The sequence below is a fragment of the Cyprinus carpio genome, chromosome B23 (assembly GCF_018340385.1).
Source record: "Cyprinus carpio isolate SPL01 chromosome B23, ASM1834038v1, whole genome shotgun sequence".
NCBI classification, from domain to species: Eukaryota; Metazoa; Chordata; class Actinopteri; order Cypriniformes; family Cyprinidae; genus Cyprinus; species Cyprinus carpio.
In genome coordinates this window covers 16991097-17012798 of record NC_056619.1, presented here as the reverse complement: position 1 = coordinate 17012798, position 21702 = coordinate 16991097, and the positions used below count along the sequence as shown (strand labels likewise).

Here is a 21702-nt window from a genome sequence, read left to right as displayed (position 1 = left end):
CAATAGACAGTCAGGGGCCAGATTAGTATGCAGTCTAGCAAAGGCAAAGAGGTTAATGGTAACAAAAGAGGTTTAAGACTGCAGGCCGCAACACTAAACGCTTTGTGTTTGACCTTTGCATTGAGAGCAACTTGAAAGGAATTTCAGTGTAATTAGATTAGGTCTTGTACATCATTCTTTATGTACCCATATGGCTTAATGCACTAACCGAGAGTCTCCTCGTGTCATGTGGCCATTAAGAGGACAAATACTGAGTGCATCAAATGTCTCTTTATTCCTCAAAATTAAAATCACAAGTTCTCCTCTGCCCTGCTATTTAGAGGAAGTAAACATCCTGAGGTCCTGGCAGAAGCCAGAGCACTCCTATAGGAATATGTTTGACTTGTTTCCCTAAAGACGAAGTTTCCTTTTTCATACTAGATTAAGTCAAGAACTTATTTTTTTGTAATCAGTGATTTGTTATGAGGGTCTGAGGTCTCTTAAGCTTAACCCATGCTGCGGTTTTTGTGGGAGTCCTGAATGCTTTTCGTGTTGCTCACAGGGGTTCTGTAAGCTCCTTTGGAACACACACATCGCACAATGTGGGTCCAGCTCAAAAAGGTAACTTTGGCTCTGGAGTCAAATTATTAATGCTGAGACTCTGGAGAATAGTGAACACCTCCTGCTGGATCACTACTAAGACGTGATCCAAAAACTGCAAATGTGTCACTGCATTCATACACGTCAGACCTTAAAATATTCTCATTAAAAAAAATTTTTTTTTGAATTCTCTCATTAAACAAACTATTCTGTAATAATGAATGTGTGTGTACAGCACATTTTATGATTTATGATTTACTCATCACTGATTCTTGAAAAATGAGACATAACATTCTAGTTTTAATTTTAATTTATTTTAATTTTCTTCTTATTGCAACACCTTTTCAATTTAATTTAAATAATTTTATTACATTTTTAAATACATTTTAATAAATAAGAATAAAAAAGTCCTGTGATTAATAAATGTGATATCACAATTATGGCTGTTTTATCAACAACATAAAAAAAAAATCAAAATCAGTTCAAACTATTCTATATTCTCAATCAATCATTTATTGAAATGACTTCAAGATCATTTATATATTATATATATATATTTTAATTGTAATATTATTCATATTGATAAAACCTTTTCGGCGTCTACCAGCACTGACCCACATTCTGAGAGAGAGTAAGACAAGGAAAAACATTTTTTGTAAGAAAAAAAAATTAATGTGTTAATACATCTGAATAGATCAGCCCAAAATAATTCATTGATTTATAAACTTTGTTTTTTGGGGGTTTTTCCCCCACTGATTTGTAAACAGTTTTGTCCCAGTTTTCAAGAATGAGTGTTACTTGTCTTAATTCGTCCATGTTAAAGCCACAAGCTAAATTTCTGGAACATATGACACAGAATAAATAAAAACAAACCTGATGAGACCTCAACTACAGACAGGACCATCGGGCCAATTCTCAAATGAGTCCTTGTAAAGAGACATTTCACCACAACAAAGGAGCCCAGGCGTGGAGCCCTCCCCTTTAAAACTAGTCACACCCCTTTAACCCACTATTGTCTAGCCGAGTCTGGCAGGCGGTGTATGGTTGGTTGGTTTGTGGTTGTGTTGGAAGTCTCGCTCGCTTGTCAATATCACACACAACGAATACATTAATGCTAAGAGATGGGAATCTTGCAGTCATGCTTCCACGACGAACTGATGTAGTGCTGCTCGCCCTGTGTGGATTAATAGCGGTCGGCGATGGTGAGTGGGGTGTTTGTGTGTGTGTCACCTCTCTCTGTGTGTATTTATTTATTTGATAGGCTGCTGGTGTGTGGAGAGAGTGTGGCCAGGCTGTGCTGTGTTGTGCTGGACGGGGCAGCCTGGCGCTCATCATGGCGCTGTGTCTGGGGTTTGTAAACCAGTCATCTGTATCGTAAATAATTTCTTATTCATATATAACTAGTGTTGTATTTTGAATTACGCTTTATTCGCCGCATGATGTTTGAAGGTATCATTTCTTAGGTTCGTCTGTTAGGTTAGGATTTAACCGCGTTGCTCGTTGTACCTTTTTAATAAAACATTAGCTAAATACATTATATATATATATATATATATATATATATATATATATATAAACTGTAATGTATTTGGTTATATAAACTTTTCCCAGTTTACATACAGGCCTGCTGTCCCTTACCTTACGGTGAAGTGTGGCATATTTGCTCAAACCTCCAGTATTTCACCTGATTTCATATAACTGACGTCAGATGTTGCAAAACTTAAAACTTACATTAATAAACTTGCAATGCCAACCTTTCCCTGTGGTTTGCACGTTGTGAGGAGCCATGTCCTATTCGTAAATTAATCGCGCTTCTGATTCGAATCTTTTCAATTAATCGGTTCCAAACTCACAGACTCGTTGAATCGACCGAAGCGTCTTTAATGTTTGTGCAGCACATAATACCATACCAGAGTTTCAGGAACCACATGATGACGTAAATATGTCATGACAATGATAGGTATTCCATTTAGAAAAATGTTCCTAGCAAAGCTATTTGTCATGACCTAAATTAATCCGAATCAGAATCGTTTTTGTATTCGATTTTCTTGGTGTTTTTTTTTTTACTTCAAGTAATAAAAATAATGTTAATAAAAATGTTTAAACCTGAAATTATATAAGGTGTTGGTTAATCCTTGGATATTTGTATTTTTTTATTTTGATGCTTTACTTCCATCCATTGTTGATGACTGACATGTTTCTATGATTTTTCATTTTATACAGATTTAATAACAAAGAGAACTTTTAAGATCAGGAAAATGTTCAAAAGAACCGATTCACAGAAATGAGTCTAAGTTCCTATTACTAGTTGTGACATGTAACTCAACATGAATTCCAGTGATTCATTTAAAAATGACCAGCCTTGTTTGTATACACATTATATAATATAACAAAAATTTTTTACACAACACATCTTTCTCTGTTATACACCCTTTACAAAACAGTCTGGTGGTGTTTCTTAACATTAATCAGCATTGTGTATTTCAAAAGCCGAAAAAAACAGTCCTCATAGACCCCATTGCTATTGCCAAGCCATAAGGCCTAAAATATTGCAAATTTCTTAATTTATTCACATATTTAACTGGTTCTAGAAAACCAGTGTTATGTTTTATAACCCCTGGCAAGTACATATTTGTTGTAGAGTACGATGGGAAGCTGGTCATTCAGCAAGTTCAGACTCAAGTCAGATTTGGAGTCTGGTCCTTTGTAATGGAAATGTGGGCAATGAGCCCTTTTCAGTGGCCTGTCAAGGGAGTCTGCCTTTCTTTTGTATGGCCAAACTGATGGTGGTTACATCCACAGCACAAATAAACATGTCTGTGGTTCCATGGCACAGCACGATAACAGTTTGTGCTTGGAAACACTAATGAGATTTTCAGGAAGGACAAAACTGTGCAAATCAGTGTGATGTTGTTCAGATGATTTTGAGAAGTCAACAAAATATAGTATGAAAACTGGGCCACGTTTTTGTGGTGTGATCAACTAGAATACTAATGAGTGTGGATTTTTTGGTCTTTAAAATTTGTAGTTACATTTTCGCCATTTAAACTGGCTGTGCTCCAGACATATCACTGAAGACTGTGTAATGAAATGTAACACAGCAGGGGCCATTTTCATCGACAATTTGAGAAAGTTCAGCAATCTGTGATCTCTAATTGGTGACTCATCTTTTTTCCGAGAAGCAACGCTCCCACTGTTCACAAATGGTTGTGTTGGACAAAATGCTGCCAAATGTGCTAATAGATTTTGATAGGAAATGCTAAACAGACAGATCCCACCTGTAGTACGTCTGACTGGGTCAGCTCAATGTCAGACTCTACAGTGAGCGGATTGTAGCGCGAGAGGCGCCTTTGGGCTGCCAGTGATGGGTTTGCACAGCTGCCGGTAGTTGGACGCAGACTAGTGGAAATGAAACAGATTGGCGACTCCAGCCATGTTATGGTAATTATTCCATTGAGGTGCTGCTGAAACCAAGCAGTCTGAGGCGATTCAATGTTTCAAGGCTCTGGACTTGCAATTTGACTGCCTAGTTTCTCAGTAAGCATGCAGTTTTTTTTGTTTGTTTTTGATAAACTGGCTTGTCGTGAGTCTTCGAGCTTCTAGATGTCTGTGTGACGCTTCTCGCAGGCCTGTGTGAGAAAACAACAGCAATGTGATATGGGCACTGTGAGCTAGGCAGACAGCCGTGAGGCAGGGTGCGTCGCTTTCATCATCTTTCATTCTCTCGCACATTTTTCTTTTCCCTTCACACACAGACCAGACTTAAGCATTAAGTCCCTGCTCTCCTACATTTACTTTGGTGAAAAACTCTTCAGGAATGACACAATAACCCATTCAAACTCACATTTTATGAGTGACTCACTTGCTTACAAGAAATGACCATTAATTTGTTCCAATTCTCATAACAGCCGCAAAGTGGAAAAAGTGAGTTAAAGAAATAGGTCACCCAAAGTGAAAATTTGCTGAAAGTGTACTCACCCTCAGGTCATCCAGGATGATGATGAGTTTCCTCAACAGAACAGATTTGGAGAAATTTAGCATTTCATCACTTGCTCACCAATGGATCCTCTGCACTGAATGGGTGCTGTCAAAATGAGAGTCTAAACCGCTAATAAAAACATCACAATAATTCAGAAGTAATCCACACGACTCCAGTCCATCAATTAATGTCTTGTGAAATGAAAAGCTGTGTCTTTGTAAATCTTTCTCCAATGAAAATTTGTCTTGTCTAAATCAGGAGAGAAATATGCACAAATCAAACATTTAGAAGCAGAAACAGTCCAGAACAGTTCTAAATAAATACAGTGAATTTTGATGTGACAGGACAACAGGGGATGGACTTTTTCACCGCTTTAATTGATGGATTGAAGTGGATTATTGTGTTGTTCTTATCAGCTGTTTGGACTCTCATTCTGACGGCACCCATTCACTGCAGAGGATCCACTGGTTAGGGTGATGTAATGCTACATTTCTCCTAATCTACATCTCGTTTTTTCTGAGGGTGAGTATTATGCAAATGTTTTGGATGTGAACTCTTACTTAAATTTTTAAATCTTGTACATTTTTAATTTTTAGATGTTTATTAATGCATACAATTATAATACAGATATTCTGATCCTCAGAGTCTCTGAACTTGTGTTGTGAAGGCAGGATGGAGTATATTTTTGAAGCCTGTATCGCAGGAGGGCTCCAGGTGCTTTGAGAGTGCCGTTATGGAAATGAAAGGGAGCACATTAAGCCATGTTTTGCATGTGTGTGCTTGTATATAAGATCAGAGAACGGAAAGTGTAGCAAAGAAAGATATGTGGGTTCATGTGGAGTGTGTGTGCGTGCGAGTATGTGTCTGGGGAGGCCGGCTGCTGGGGTTGAGTCCACGGTCACAGCCGATTGAAGCTGGTCTCTGCTTCATTAATGACCTTGCTAATGACCTGAATGACCGGCGGGCAGTACTGATTACATTGAGAGACAGACCTTTGTATGACCTACTTTATAGTAGATGTTTAGAAATAGTACATTTAATTGACTTTTTCCCCTTAGTACTAAAATCATTATCTTGCAGCTTTATTTTCTTATATATAAGGGTAATTTTGTATTGTTATAAGCTTAAAGGTATAATTTTCTTATTGTTTACTCACCCTCATGTCATTCCAAACCCATATAGCATTATATTTCCATCAGACAGTTATGAAGCGTCGTTATGCAGCTCAACCATCAAGTTCCAAAAAGCTCCATTAAAAACAGTAAAAGCAATGTGTCTTTTTAAGATTTTTCATTTTCGAGTAAAAAGACACTTCTATTACAAACAATTTAAATTTTAAATAAATGCTGTTCTTTTGAAATTTCTATTCATCAAAGAATCCTGGAAAAATTGGTTTAAGTTTTCATAAAAAAACTGTTTTCAACATTCATAACAATAAGAAATGTTTCTTGAGCACATAATCAGCATATCAGAGTACTTTCTGAAGGATCATATGACACTGAAGAATAAATTATATTTTAAAATAAATAAAAATAGAATATAGAAAAGGAGACTATAAAATCTTTTAAAAACTTTTGAATGGTAGTGTATCTATTTAAAAGTAATGCACCTCTTATACTTGTCAGAAAAAACTCTATTTTTTTTTGACGCATGAAATGGTTTGAGTCTGCTGCCCTTTAAAAGAGAAAAAAGCTAATTTTTTGATTCATGCCTCTGGACCAGATGAGTTATTTGACCATGAGGGTTCTGAAGAAGCTCCCCTTCCTTTCACTGCATTGATTTTGTGAGTGTAGACGTGTGTTTTAGAGTGCATGTCTGTGTGAGTGTGTGTGTGTGTGTGCGTGCTCTGTCTGGTGGCGTCGGCATGTCTTAATCAGCTCCCTGTCTGGGTGCTCAGTGGATCTCATTTCAGCTCTATGCATCTTGGGTAACTGCACTCTCTCAGTCTGCCCGCTCTCAGTAGCCCCTGGCACCCTGTTAGAAGAGGAGGATGATGGGCTTTCATTATCCAGAGGAGGTGAAGCAAGAGATAATACCTCCACTGCTCTGGCCATCTATTTGTAATAGATATGAGAGGACTGCTTGTGTTGCAGGGGGCAATATTTGCCTCTGAGTGTTTAAACCACAAACCCTGTCAGCTCTTAATCCTCGCTTTGCCCCCAACATGGACAGCTGGTACTCTTGAAGGAGAGGTTGTGAAATTTGTGTTCCATAGTGAAGGCTTTAGTCACAGTGCCGGTAATGTGAAGTTGTTTGTGGCTTCATCATTGACTAAAGACTTCCCATGAGCCCCGCTCTGATCAGCCAAGCACACTGTTAATGGCAACGATTTCATTCACGTCTTCCCGCAGTGGTTTTAATTTCCTGTCTGAACAAGAATGGAATGATAGGAACTTCACACTGGCAGTGTGATTTTGATGTCGTTCTTTACTGAATTCCCCCTTTTTTGTTGGGCTAAGCCAAGTCTAGACTAGGCTTTTAAGGTCTGTCGCAGCTAGTCCCTCAGCCGAAATCCCGTCACAGCTGGGGGTTCTGTGAGTCGCCCTCTGTTACCTCTCTGTGTTCTGTCCTGGCGTATCTGTTTCACCGGCAGCTCTTAAAAGCATGTCAGGGGAGTCCCCTACCCCCAGCCACTCTAACAGTAACTCCCCCATCCTCCACCGCTCAACCCACTCCCATCCTTTGTCCAGACACAACCCGCCCAATCCCTCCTCATGTCCCCTTAATCTCCACACAAAGACCCAGTGTAAGGCCACCAATTATGCGTATACAAGACCTCGCTTGGCCTGAACCGCTCACGCTCCCTTGCCGCATATTTGGAGCCACGCATGCCGTGTTGTCGACTAGCTTTGCGTAAACTTTGATTGGTCTTTTTGAAGTTTCACAGACTGCATTGCAGGAATTGGAGTGGAAAGAGTGTTGGGTTTCTGTAGCATAAGTGATTTGGTGGTTGTGGAAGGTTTGGTTTAGTAAGTTAGTCACAATAAGTATGGTAAAAAATCTCATGATTATGCCTTAATAGCGCACAATGTGGCTTTGTCTAATTTTTTTTACATTGAGGTGGAAACATGCATAGCTATCAGTAAAAAAAAAATAAAAAATGTAAGTGTAAGATACAAAAAAAATGCTCCTTGAGCTTACAGTCGCAATGAATGTAGCAACATAGCTTTTCTCCTGTGTTGTGACAGACATCTGATTGTAAAAGATTATTACAAAATAAAAGTTGTAGGGCTGGGAGCTGGATCAATCCATTTGATGTTGAGACGTGGGGAGGAGCGGGGATAAGCAGACTGAATGATTTGAGAAGTCCAAAATATATGTCACCAGAGAGAAGTCTGTCATTTTCACCAGAAGATTGAGTTACAGCACTTTCATAAAAAATTATGAGGTTAAAAATTAAAATATATACACATGGAGGAATCGTTCATATTAAGATCTTTAACGTGCATTACAAAATAGCTAAGATACACTTCGTAACAACTTTGTTTAACAACACCAAAGAGTTACATTCAGTGAACACACAATATTCTTAAAATACACAATTTCACACACATATTGTCATATAGCATCCTCTGATATAATTTAATGTTGGCATATTGATATCATGGAAAAATGTCATGCTGAGTTTTTTTTTTTTCTTTTTTCTCAGCTATGAAAAATGTTGGAATATGAAATATGTCCACATTATACATGCATATAATGGTTGACTTGAAGAGGCTTTGTGATTTTGAAACTGTGGTTTCATGGGCTGTTGGACTGACATAAATCCAGTGTTGTGTTGTACAGTTGTGACGTCTCTGGAATCCTTATTGTTTGATGGTTATTTTAAAAAAAGAACTTTGTAATTTCTGTCACCATGCAGAATTGTGAAATTAATGATTGTTTTTTTAAACGGGTATTCCCGAATTCGCCCCTCATCTTTCATTGGTCGACAAAAAGGGTAGCCCTGCCTCCAAATCACACCATTAGTTGAGTCAGTTTAACTTTGTCAGACTGGTCAGGATTCTCAAACAGAACGGTTTTGATAGTGCAACAGATGAAATTTTTTTGCCACATTTTGGCTAAATCAGTCTACGAATGGTTACTTACAGTTGTCTCTGCATATTACATTAGTTGCTTAATGCTGTCCTTGTTGTTGTTGTTTTTAAGTTTTTTGTTGTTGTTTTTTTTTGAGGCAGAAATTTAGGTTACAGTGAGGCACTTTCAATGAAAGTGAATAGGGGTGTTTGAATGTGATGCTTTTGATAATATAAAATCACTTACAATTAATCTTCTGTTAAAACTTGTGATATTTGAGCTAAGTTGTTCTAGCCATTTTTACTGTAATTTTAGCCATTATGTTTCCATGACCATGAAATAGTATAAAACTGAAGATAATTTTACACTAAAAGGGTTAGTAGAAAGTATTTTTTTTCCACACTAAAATCCCGTTAATAAACATTGTTTACATCTTGTGGCTTTACTATTGTATATTAATGTTAAAGGATTGGCCGTGTTCACTTCAATTCTAAGTGCCTCACTGCAACCCAGAATTTCACTTTTTTTAAACAAAAGGAGGGACAAGTAGAAATAAATGTTTGTGCTAATCAACATTATAGTGCTGTTGATTGAGCAACTTGTACTGAACCTGGAATATTCCTTTAAGCGTTTTAACCATAAAATTACACCCTTCAGCTGTAAGTATAGTCATCCATCCTGATTATGAATAATGTGATATCTACATTGCATTTTCTCAGACCTCTTTAGAAAGAGACTATGAAGCAATTACGGTCATTCTATTTGCTGCCCAGTGATTTAATGATATTGTGTGTGCTCCATTAGAGGGTTATTATGGCACCGGGTTGTTTTTCTCTCACTATCAGGGCCTGGTTACCTCCGTGTAATCTGCAGGAAATTCCTTGTGCATGTGAACTTCAGTTGACTTGGATCTGCTCCACTAACGGTTACTGGCAGTGTCCTTCGGTGTCTGTTAGATCACAGCCTTTATAAGATTTATAAAGAGTACACACACTCTCACACACTCCCTTTCTTGCCCTATGACACTTGACACATACACACACCCCCACACAAATACACACGGTGAAAAAAGCGTAGTTGACACTTGTTCAGGGTGTGGTTCCGCCACTTGCATGTCATAAGTTGTGCAATAAACCTGTGTGTGAAAAACTGTGGGAGGAAGCGTAGTGAGTCAAATCAATTTAGTGTGTGTGGAGCGAGATGAGTGGCAGTAGGACTACAAAGTAAAAACAGAGACCTGAACATGTGGGAAAGGCGAAAGAAAAGCATTAAAATGAGAAGAGAAGTTTAGAATAGAACGTTCATGACAGGGAGGCCCAGAAAAGACTGGGCATTAAAGTGCTTTTTGTCCCTTGGTGGGCCCTGTTGTGATCAGCAGTCAAGCGTCTGAAGTCCTATTATTTTAAAACCACTGCAATTTGACTTGAGTGGTCTGCCATTGTATGCAGCTTTGATAAAATCAAGTGCGCCGGTGAAGTATGAACGCCACCCCTCATGGCATGACCTCGGTCACCCTTGACCGTCTGTGTACCAGCCGTCATCACATCCTGTCTGGGTTTGTCTGATCTGCTGAAGAGACACAAAAATACACAATGGTGATGACAGATCTAAAAAAAAATTACAAAAGGCGAGATGTTCGTCCATCACTGGGCCATTTGAATGCCCCTGAAGATTAATGATATAGTTTATTTATGCCCAAAGGCTTTTAAGGTTAGGCAACAAAAAGGTACCGTGATGTAACCATTTTTTTTTAAGGTGTTACCATGGAAGTCTTTTCATTTTCTACTTTAGTATTATAGATTATTGCATGTATACTCCAAGCTTCTTAAAAAGTCTTACCATCTGTTCAATGGTACTTCGACAGTACTTTTTTTCTTGACTATTTTCGAAATAGTCAGTGGATGAAACTGGATATTTACAAATTATTTGCTAAACTCTTCATGAATGAATGTCATGAATGTCAGAAGATTTCTTTTTAGATATGTCATCAAGGTTTAGAATCTTAAATCTGATTAGATGTATTCCAGTTGACGGAAATTAGTGCATGTAAACATACCTGGTGATCTCTAGTGATAGTGATATACAGATATATTTGTTGATATTTTGAGGTCCTCTCGAAATGTCTCTCGACGTTGCATACAACTTTGCTGAGACATTGGGGCAACACCTTTCTACTTAGATTACTGAAGCCGGATTTGCTTAACGATGGCCAATGGCACTCAAGCACGTGAAAATTGGGGGGCATGGTGCCTCTTATAACACAGTTCTTGGTGCCATTTCCCTCAAAATCTTTCTCCTTCACCTCAATTATTTGGAAGTCTCTCCTTGGTCGTCGAGTCATCGCAAAAGTGGATATATTCAGCCCTCTTCAGTGTTCCGGCAAAGTTGCGACAGTGTTCCTCATGCTCGGGAAGTTGCCACTGAGGAGCTCAACTGCCCTCACTGTGATGCCATAAGTGTCAGGACTCTCCATAGAAGGATAGCCCTCATGCTCGGCAATGGCTCTACCCCCCCATCTGCCATCCTTCCCCTCTGCCGCTCCGCTGGAGCTGCAGATAAAGAAGCAACGGCCACTGGTCATGGAAACCAGCACTGCTAGCAGCGAGCTCACGTCGGCGCAGCACCCACGTGCCTTGTGCTCTCCAGACCGTCTCTCTCCAGTGAATTAAATAGAACCCCACTTCCACCCCCCCCAAAGAGCATGGCGACTTCATCTCTTTTGGTGCACCAGAGGAAGAGAACCGCGAAGATGCGATGTCCACTGCAGCGTCAGAGTCCGGCGACTGGTCCAGCCGTGTGGAGAATTCCGACTTTCAGCACAGCAAGATTTATGAGCCTTGTCACATAGATCAAGTGCTGCTCCACATCACTTCTATGGTGGTGGAAGAGCTCAACCTAGGCTGGTCCCCTCCCACGGAACCCGAGTGGAACAGGCTGGACGAATGGTTTCTTCAGCCCAGTCTATGCTGTGCGGCCGCCCCACAAAGGCCCACCCCATTTTTCCCCAAAGTGCACAAAGAGGTGTCCAAGTTGTGGCATGCCCCGTATTCGGCTCATGCCCACGTCTTCGGCTCTGCACTTCTGACATCTGTGGATGGCGCCAATCTACTCTACAAAACTCCTGCTGATTGAGGAGGGCATCAAGGCGCTTCACTGTTCCTCCATGTTGCTGAGGGTAAAGTCTGCAGATGTGCACCCCAACAAGCCCTGCCGCACCACTGCAACGATTGCTGGAAAATCATACATGGCAGCAGGCCAGGCAGCGTCAGCCCTCCACTCTATGGCTAATCATCAAGTTTTCTAACCGAAGATGCTTGAGTGCCTAGACGAACAGGGTCCAGATCCAGAAATCTTTAGGGAGCTTCGCAGTGTCACTGATCTTGCCCTTTGAGCCACTAAGATGACGGCACAGTCGATCGGCCCCACCATAGGTAGTCTGGTCTTTGGTAATGCTGACAGATATGAAGGTTGCAGAAAAGGCCGTACTTTTTAACGCCCCCGTCAATCCTTCAGGGCTTTTTGGTAGCTCGCTGGAATCCCTTGTGGAGCGATTCTCCAAGGCACAAAAGCAATCGAGGGCGATGAAGCATTTAATACCAAAATGCACCGGTCAGCCACCTCCCGTGCGTTCACACTCCTCAAACGCTCAGTGCTCCTCATCTGGACCAGGAGCCGATACAGCTCCAAAGCCCCAGCCACAGCCAGAGCCTTCGGTGTGTCCCAAGGACTCGTGGCATCGGCGATACCTGCCTTCCAAGCAGCATGGTCCCCACACATCAGGGAAACCGGCTAAGGATGACCAGTCATGTTTCTGATGGATTTTAGGGGAAGAGGAGTCTGACAATCAACAACAGCGACAGCCCAGCAGCAAAAAGAGGCTGTGTTCTGCATGTTCCCCTCGCCTCCCCGCCAGTTGCGTAGGGCGAGGTCAAAGAATGTTGTTCTGTGTTTGTTCCAAATGTTTGTGCAATAAAAACCAAACAAACTCATGAAAAGAGCTTTTGTCCTCTTCCCCCTGTCATTCACACTCACATCCTTCACAGCCCCCTGTCACTCAGTAGCGAGCTGTCAGTTCCTATCACGCTGAAGCCTCTCTCACAGTTTGCGGAAGCGTGGAGAATGCTACCAGGTATATCAGAGCTGATGTTGAACACTATAATAAGTGGTTAAACGCTTCAGTTTGCACGCAGACCACATTGGTTCAACGTCGTGGTAATGTGGTAAGTTTAAGCCACAAATGCTTCAGTTCTAAGAGAAGAAATACACAATCTCCTCGCCAAAGGAGCTGTGGAGTTTGTGCCTCCCAAGGAACACAAGACCAAATTAAAACAAGACCGTTTTAACAGCCGCTGTTTTTTTTAGTTCCAAAAAAGGACGGCGGTCTTCCCCCTAACCTAGATCTCCGTCATTTGCTCTAGCAAAACGCTCATTCGAAATGATTACACTGAAACAAATCCTATCGCTCATTCAGCCCCGGGACAGGTTTATTTCAGTGGACGTAAAGGATGATTATTTCTCCAGATAGCCCCACATCACAGGCATTTTCTGAGATTTGCTTTAGAGAGAGTGGCCTATCAATTTTCGGTACTCCCCTTCGGCCTCTCCTTAGCTCCACGCACTTTTACCAAGTGCATGAACGCAGCCCTCTCCTCTCTTCGATTGATGGGAATGCAAGTAGTGAACTACCTAGATGACTGGTTAATTATGGCTCCCTCAGTGAGCAAGCTTTGCAACCACAGGAATTTTCTCATCAGCTACCTCTAGTGTCTTGGACTCACAATCAATGCGCAAAAAGCCATCTGCATCCCACGTAAAATATTCCTTTCCTGGGTGTGAGTCTGGATTTTATATCTATGCAAGCCCACCTGCTACCGGAGTGCTTCAAAACCATCATGAACTCTCTAGCGGTGTTCAAAGAGGGAAAGTCACGTCCCCTAAAATGCTTTCAGAGAGCTATGGGTCTGATTGCAGCCGCCTCAATGGTGTGGCACTTGGGACTGCTTCAGATGCCGCTGTTTCAACTATGGTTGAAGATACGCGTTCCTGTATCAGTCTGGCACGCGGGTTCGATGTGTATATTAGTAACATGCAGATGTTTAGAGACTTTGGCCCCTTGGATGGACCCAGCTCTCTATGCACAAGGTGTCCCACTTGGTCAGATTTGTGAGAGAAAAGTTCACAACATATGCTTCATGCACAGGCTAGGGAGCCCTCTGCGACAGCCATCCAGCATCTGGCATTTGGAGAGCAGAGGAGAAAAAAATGGCACAAAATGCCTGGAGCTCAAGGCAGTTCACCTGGCATCACATGCATGTTCATCACACGCATGGTCTCATCCGCATGGACAACATGTCAGTGACAGCGTATATAAATCACCAGGGAGGCATTCACTCTCTTCTCTCGCTCACGACGAGCATGACACTGTGGGCCGATCAGCATCTCTTACTGATTCGCGCAGTCCATATCCCTGGCCACCTGAACTGCGGGGCGGACATGTTATCCAGGCAAAGAGTGACTCAGGGAGAGTGAAGACTTCACCCCCAGACCGTGAGCATGATCTGGAATGTATTCGGATGAGCAGAGGTAGACCTTTTCGAATCAGAGGAGAACACTCATTGTCCAAGGTTTTTTTCCATGACTGAGCCCTCCACTCTGGGAGTGGATGCCCTCGTCCACCCTTGGCCGAGAGCTCACAAGTATGCTTTTCCTCTAGTGAAAATCCTGCATCAGGTGCTGTGCAGAATCAGACAGGAGAAGGAGCCAGTTCTGCTAGTAGTTTAGTGGTTAAATTTTTACCAACCACAATCCCCTCCTGGGACTTGACTTTGGTCCTGGATGCCCTGACACACCCCACTTTCGAACTGCTGCAGTCAGCCGGACTCAAGGTGCTCTCTCTCAAGACAAGGCTTCTGCTGGTGTTGCTTTTGTCAAGCGGATTGGGGATTTGAATGCTCTCTCAGTCAACGAATCCTGCTTGAGCTTTGGTGTTAATGACTGTAAAGTCATTCTTTAGCCAACAAAGGGCTATGTACCTAAAGAGCTTTCAGCACTGTTCAGGAGCCAATTGATAACACTCTCAGCTTTCACCCAGACCGAGCCTGTGGATGGGGGAAAAAACCCTTCCGCAGCTGCTTTGCCCGCACCAAGCGCACCAAGAATTTCAAACTCTCAGAACAGCTCTTTATGTGTCAGCCCTACTAAAGGTCTACTGGTATCGAAACAGAATCTCATTGGGTTGTGGACACGATAGCCCTGGCTTATGACACACAGAATACAAATTGCCCCATCAGGGTGCGCGCCAACGCCACAAGAATCATCATTTCCTCCTGGGCATGGGCAAGGGGTATATCTATGGAGGAAATCTGCTTGGCAGTAGGATGGGCCTCGCAGAACACCCTTTGCCAGGTTTTATGATTTGGACTCGCAATGCACCATGCCACTAATATTATCTCAATGTGGTTCTCTTGTTAGTAAGCGCTGACTGCCACCGCTTCTATCATTCTATAGAACATTCATTCTAATTCAGTGACTACCTGGGCCACGCCCTCCCTTCCAGAGCATGGGGATTTAACCAGGTCCGCTGACATGCAAATATAGGGAACCTTTTCACTTGATTCTGCTTGGCTCTAGCGAGTCTATGTCAAGGGATATCCCCACCTGCGCAGCATGTGCCCTTTTCTACTTCAAACTGCATTGTGTCTTTATATCAGCAAAACAGTTTCATAGACTACATAGTGTAATTTCCTTCATGTATCCAATCCAAAATCTAACAACGACCTTGCCAATAGAAAATAATTTAGATTTTTAGATATTTTAGTGAAGTATATTCTCAGCGATTAGACAATAAAAGGGCTATTGACTCCAAAAAAAACTTTTGTTCGAGATTATTTTAATAAATAAACATTTTAAGACATTGCCTCTCTGTTTTTAGTATAATAAAAATCTACATTCAGTTGGATTTGAATGCACTGTTGATCCTACTAAGTCTTATGTGTCAAATATAATCATCTTGCTCATTATTTATTGCAAACTGAGTTCAATGACTGTGCAATAACCCGATAGTCTGTGAAAGTGTTTTGCTGATATAAAGGTGCTGCAGTGGGGGTCCAAATCAGGCCGTCCCATGCCAGCTTCTGCTATACACAGTCTGTTCGGGTTGATCTGCAGTGGCGGATTCAGTTTCATGTTATGCAGTTTGGTAGTGAACTGAACTCTGTATGCAATGCCTCTGGCCTGAGTTACCTTACTCAGTGATTCTTTACATCCTTATATTGGTCTTGCTTGCCCTCTGGTGGGTATTTTGAGTTAGCACAGTTCACTAAAAATCCACATGAATACATCCTCATTTAGAATCTGACATTAAGATGAAGACATAGTCATATTTTAATCGTTCTTCTCTCTCTTCCTCTGTCTAGCTCTTAAGTGCAATTGCACTGCCTGTGAGAGCACCGGTTATGTCTGTGAGACTGATGGGGCCTGCATGGCCTTTACGTCCCATATTAAAAGTCAGGAGGAGCAAGTTCGGATCTGCATCCCCCGTGTCAACCTGGTACCACCTGGACAGCCCATCTACTGCTTGAGTGCCGAAGGCTTGTTCAACACACACTGCTGTTATACGGACTTCTGCAACAGCATCAGCCTCCAGATTCCCAGCGGTAGGAGTACAGGCCAAATACACTAGTGTTCAAAAGTTTGTTTGTTTGTTTGTTTGTTTGTTTATTTAATTTTTTAATGTATTCAGTTATTTAACTATGTGACCCTGGACCACAAAACCAATCATAAGGGTCACGTTTTTAACAGCTGAATAAATAAGCTTTCCATTGATGTATGGTTTGTTAGGATATGACAATATTTGGTTGAGATATAACTATTTGAAAATCTGGAATCTGAGGCTGCAAAAAAAAAAAATCTAAATATTGAGAAAATTGCCTTTAAAGTTGTCCAAATGAGCAATTCATATTACTAATCAAAATTTAAGATTTGACATATTTACAGTAGGATATTTACAAAATATCTTTATGGAACATGATCTATTCTTAATATCCTAATGATTTTTAGCATAAAAGAAAAATGTGTCATTTTGACCCATACAATGTATTGTTAGCTATTGCTACAAATATACCTGTGCTACTTATGACTGGTTTTGTAGTCCAGGGTCACATATTACATTTAAGGATGCAGTACAATATTACAAAATTTTTATATTTAAAATAAATGATTTTCATTCTGTACATTTATAATGTGATGCTTAATTTCACCTATGGCATTCAAAACACTTGCTTTTAATTTTTAGTGTTTCATTTTCAATTTATTTGATACAAAATAGTATAAAGTTTTAATACTGACCATTTATCATAGCATGAAAATAATTATTAGAATTTTAATATTGGTCCATCCCTCTAGGTCCAACCTGTAAAGTGCATTTTACTTTTTCAGGGATTATTCAAGGTAAAGATGACAGTTGGGGTCCTGTAGAGCTGGTGGCAGTGATAGCAGGCCCGGTCTTCCTCTTTTGCTTATTGCTTATCGTGGGAGTGCTCGTTTTCCAGTACCACCAGCGCAACTATAACCATCGGCAGCGACTCGATGTTGAGGATCCGTCCTGTGATCATCTGTACTTGGCCAAAGACAAGACCTTACAGGATCTCATCTTCGATCTGTCCACCTCTGGTTCAGGATCTGGTAAGCTGCGCCTCTGTCCTCCTCCTGTATGTGAGTAGTGTGTTGTTTGTGTGCTAATGAGTTTTCTCATTGCAGGTCTGCCCTTGTTTGTTCAGAGAACAGTGGCCAGGACAATTGTTCTGCACGAAATTATAGGTAAAGGTCGCTTTGGGGAAGTATGGAGGGGGAGATGGAGAGGAGGGGATGTGGCTGTGAAGATCTTCTCATCCAGAGAGGAACGCTCCTGGTTCCGTGAGGCTGAGATTTACCAGACCATCATGCTCCGTCATGAGAACATCTTGGGCTTCATTGCTGCTGATAATAAAGGTAACCAGTCCAAGGAGTCAAAGGATCTATCTATCTGTCTTACATATAATGAAATTGATATATAGTTTAAACATTTAATTATCTATCTACTGTATATTACATATAATAAAATATTATTATAGTTTAAACATTTTATATTTTAATGCTATAGTATTGTAATTATTTAAAATAATTATTTGTTTATCTATGTAACTATTACATTTATATTACATTTACTTCATTTTTGCTTTTTAATATTTAATATTATAATTTGTCATCATAACATGATTACTGATATATTTTGTATATTGATCAAACATATAAAGAGCTTCCATCCCTAAATCTCTTTAAATATTTGTGTCTGTGTCATAGACAATGGCACATGGACACAGCTGTGGCTGGTGTCAGACTATCATGAACATGGCTCGTTATTTGACTATCTCAACCACTACTCCGTCACAATCGAGGGGATGATTAAGTTAGCACTCTCAGCGGCCAGCGGCCTGGCACATCTGCACATGGAGATCCTGGGAACACAGGGTAATTATGAATGAGTCAGTTTGACTGTTCAGCCTCTACGTCTGAACTGTAAAATCTCTCAAATCCTGTACTCCCAAAACCAAACTCAGTCACGATGATCTCCTTCCACAGGGAAACCAGGCATTGCACATCGTGACCTCAAATCTAAAAACATCCTGGTGAAAAAGAATGGTACTTGTGCCATAGCAGATCTGGGGCTCGCTGTACGGCACGAGTCCATCACTGATACTATAGACATCGCACCCAATCAGAGGGTTGGCACCAAAAGGTACATCTGTTGCCAGGCACTGCTACAACAGTCAGTTAACAGCTGCCACATTTAAATTTAACTATAAAGGTAACTGCATTACCTGATGTGAATTTATTCTGCCTTTTAGATATATGGCCCCAGAGGTACTAGATGAAACGATCAACATGAAGCATTTTGATTCTTTCAAGTGTGCTGATATCTACGCTTTGGGACTGGTCTACTGGGAGATTGCACGACGGTGTAATACTGGAGGTGAGGAAAAAGGATCTTAAATTATCTTCCACCCACAATCTCTTAGCAAATGTGATTAATATCAGTGCTTCCACTGGCTGTAGGAGCCACAGAGTCTTAAGTGTCATGTCTCAGTACCATTTATTCAGCATTAAATCAGCATATTAAGGAAGGGTCATGTGACACTGAAATAAATTCTGTGCATTAAATTGGAAGCAGTTATTTTAAACTACAATACAATTTCATAATATTACTATTTTTAGATCAAATGTTTTGATCAAACAAAAACAGCTTGGTGAGTATGAAACTTCTAGTAAATACTTGCTGAAAATTACTGACAAAACTGGAAAAAAGCAATATGACATAAAACATTGCATTGAGCTATCAACTCACATTTTTACTATCTTCTCAGGCATCCATGAAGATTACCAGCTTCCCTACTATGATCTGGTGCCCTCCGACCCCTCTATAGAAGAGATGAGGAAGGTGGTGTGTGATCAGAGACTACGGCCCAATGTGCCCAACTGGTGGCAGAGCTACGAGGTAAAAACTCCCACTGTTTAGCTTTACAGCTTATTTTGGCCATGACCCTCCAACGTTGAAGTTTTCAGTGACCAACCACAGTTTATTCAGTCAATACATGACTTCTAGGACTGGAACATGTGGAACTGATGATAACAGTAGACCGCAATAAGAAAAAAACGCAAATAATGGTGCAGCATTCACCACAAACATGCTTGCCAATTTGAAACGCAATTTTTGAGTGCAATATGCTTCTGGGATTTTTCAATGTGAAAATACAGCCTTTTAATTAAATTCAGCTGTTATTTGCAAGCTTACTTCTTAGAGAGGCTGGAAAACTCTGTTTTATTTGGGTTTTCTCTCCGCAGGCGCTGAGAGTGATGGGGAAGATCATGCGGGAGTGTTGGTATGCCAACGGAGCGGCGCGGCTCACGGCTCTGCGGATTAAGAAGACTCTCTCGCAACTCAGCGTCCAAGAAGACATTAAGATCTGAAAGACGCGGAATCCCTGTAGAGACGCACAAGCGAATAAAGATTTAAGCCAAAAGAAACCTGCCAGTTTTAGCCCTTTTTTGAACCTTCTAAAAGTTGCGACGAGGCCTACCTCACCATCTTTAGACGAAACTACTGAGGTTGAGTCCATCCCAGCCCTTTTCCATTTCTCCAACATCTAAGTTCCCAATCGTGGATGAGCCTCCAACCGCTGATTTCAGCACAACCTCCCTCCATGGACCTACTGTTGTTGAGTTCTTTCTTTCTCTTTTTTTGGCAGGAATGACAATTGAACTGTGACAGGCATTTTAATTATATCTTTTTATTTCACCACTTTCGTCATAAATAGACTTTGCCGTGACTTTTTTTTTTTTTTAAAGAATGTTTTGATTTCATTTTTGTGCGTCCTCACACACTAATACACCGTATGTCATATTCCAGTGTGAATCTATGATTATATATAGTGCTCTACTGCTGTTGTGAGAATGTGAAAAAATGTTATAATACTGTCTCCTCCTGTTATGACTAGCAATTCATGTATAAACCTAAGTGTAGCAAAGCGAACACCCCGTGACTGTGTGACAAAGTGGCATTGCATTTCTTTGTTCCTGTGGAAGAAATGACGAAGTGCAGATTATTTACTCCAGTAAAATTCAGCCTGCTAATTTATCTTTCTTCAGGCTGTTTTGGTTAAAAACTCACTCCATTATTGTGGTTTCGGGTTCGAATGCTTTTAAAAGTGTGTGTGTGCGCGCATGTATGTTTTATTTAATTGTTTTTTTTTGGGGTTCTTAAAATCCGTTTTGTGATTGCAGAATGCATTGTGGGATAATTGTTTAGTCCTGTTTTCCGTCAGCATACTGAGAAAATTAAGTTTTTTTTTTTTGTTTTTTTTTTTTTTTTTGTCATAAGGAAAGTCACTACCACTAGTATGCTTTTTTTTAAAAAAATCAACTTATTTTAATGTTTAGTATGTTCTATTCCCATTATTCTGGGATGTTGGCATGTTAAACTGCACTGTTGTTATTTGTTTGCAGTCAGTGTCCTTTTAAGGATGTAATAGACACACACGTAAAGTATTGAAGTAAAATAATGCATCTCTCTATTTGCCTGCATTACAACATTTATATTGCTCTGCTTTGCCTTGCATTGAAGAGTTGTCATTCAGTTTAATTTATAAATACTACTGAACATTTCTTCCTCATTCTTACGTTTAGGGTTTGCCAAGACTAACCACCAAATGCTGGGCACGGCGACACTGCATTATGCCAACTTCACTACTCCCTTCATCCTTTATTAACTTTACTTGCACCAATGTCTTGATAAAAGTCAGAAATCTGCAGATGTTGTGAATGATTAACTGGAATCTGGGATATATGTATAACAGTAGATGCAAAATGTGACTAGGTTAGCATTAGCTTTGGCATTAATGCCAAATGCTTGTTGAAGGGCTGGAGGAGAACAAGGGTTCTGTATTATGTGTAACATTTAATCGATTGCAGGCTCTATTACAGTCCATTTCTGATTGACCTGTGCATTTTATACAGTCAAGGTCATATCTTATTAATCGGCTCTGTGTAGCTGGAATATGTTTGATGACAGCAGCATGATTCAGTCGAATTGAGTGATGTTAAGAATGGCTAAAATAACTGAGAATTATGACTGAATTTTGTTATATCATAGTGCTGTACATCGTACACTGGGAATTCTGTCCTTAGAAATGTATAGGCTAATTGTTCCACTATTTATATTGTGCTTGCTTTTTTCCTTACAACTTGGATTTTGCAGATGTTTGTAAAACATGTAACTTTTGCAGAAGACTTAAGGAATGACACTTGTTTCAGATGGTAGTTACAGCCACTTTGTGGAGGCAATTTAGTCTAAGTTCCCTGATGTTTGTCCATTTTAGTCTTGATAATAAGAGTTCAGACTTGGTAGCCGATGCTTTCAATCCAATGCATATGAGTTTTTGATCCTGAGGTTCCATGTGTATTTTAAACATATTGAAAACAAATCCACTTGTGAGTTAGTTAATATAATGTACATAAATGGTATACAGTAATAAATCCTTTTTCTTATTTCGGTTTCATTGACTCTTTCCAGTAGCTTAAAGGGATAGCTCACC

General features: G+C 40.4%; 1 protein-coding gene across 1 annotated transcript; it reads left to right on the top strand.

Annotated features, from left to right (window-relative positions):
* The first annotated feature begins 1572 nt into the window (after positions 1-1572).
* Positions 1573-21655, top strand: LOC109088362 (activin receptor type-1B-like). The gene is made up of 9 exons (XM_019102516.2): positions 1573-1781; positions 15991-16230; positions 17012-17257; positions 17333-17563; positions 17915-18082; positions 18194-18350; positions 18460-18584; positions 18976-19106; positions 19454-21655. The coding sequence occupies exons 1-9, from the start codon at positions 1691-1693 to the stop codon at positions 19577-19579; spliced, it is 1515 nt and encodes a 504-aa protein (XP_018958061.1). The 5' UTR covers positions 1573-1690; the 3' UTR covers positions 19580-21655.
* The last annotated feature ends 47 nt before the right edge of the window (positions 21656-21702 follow it).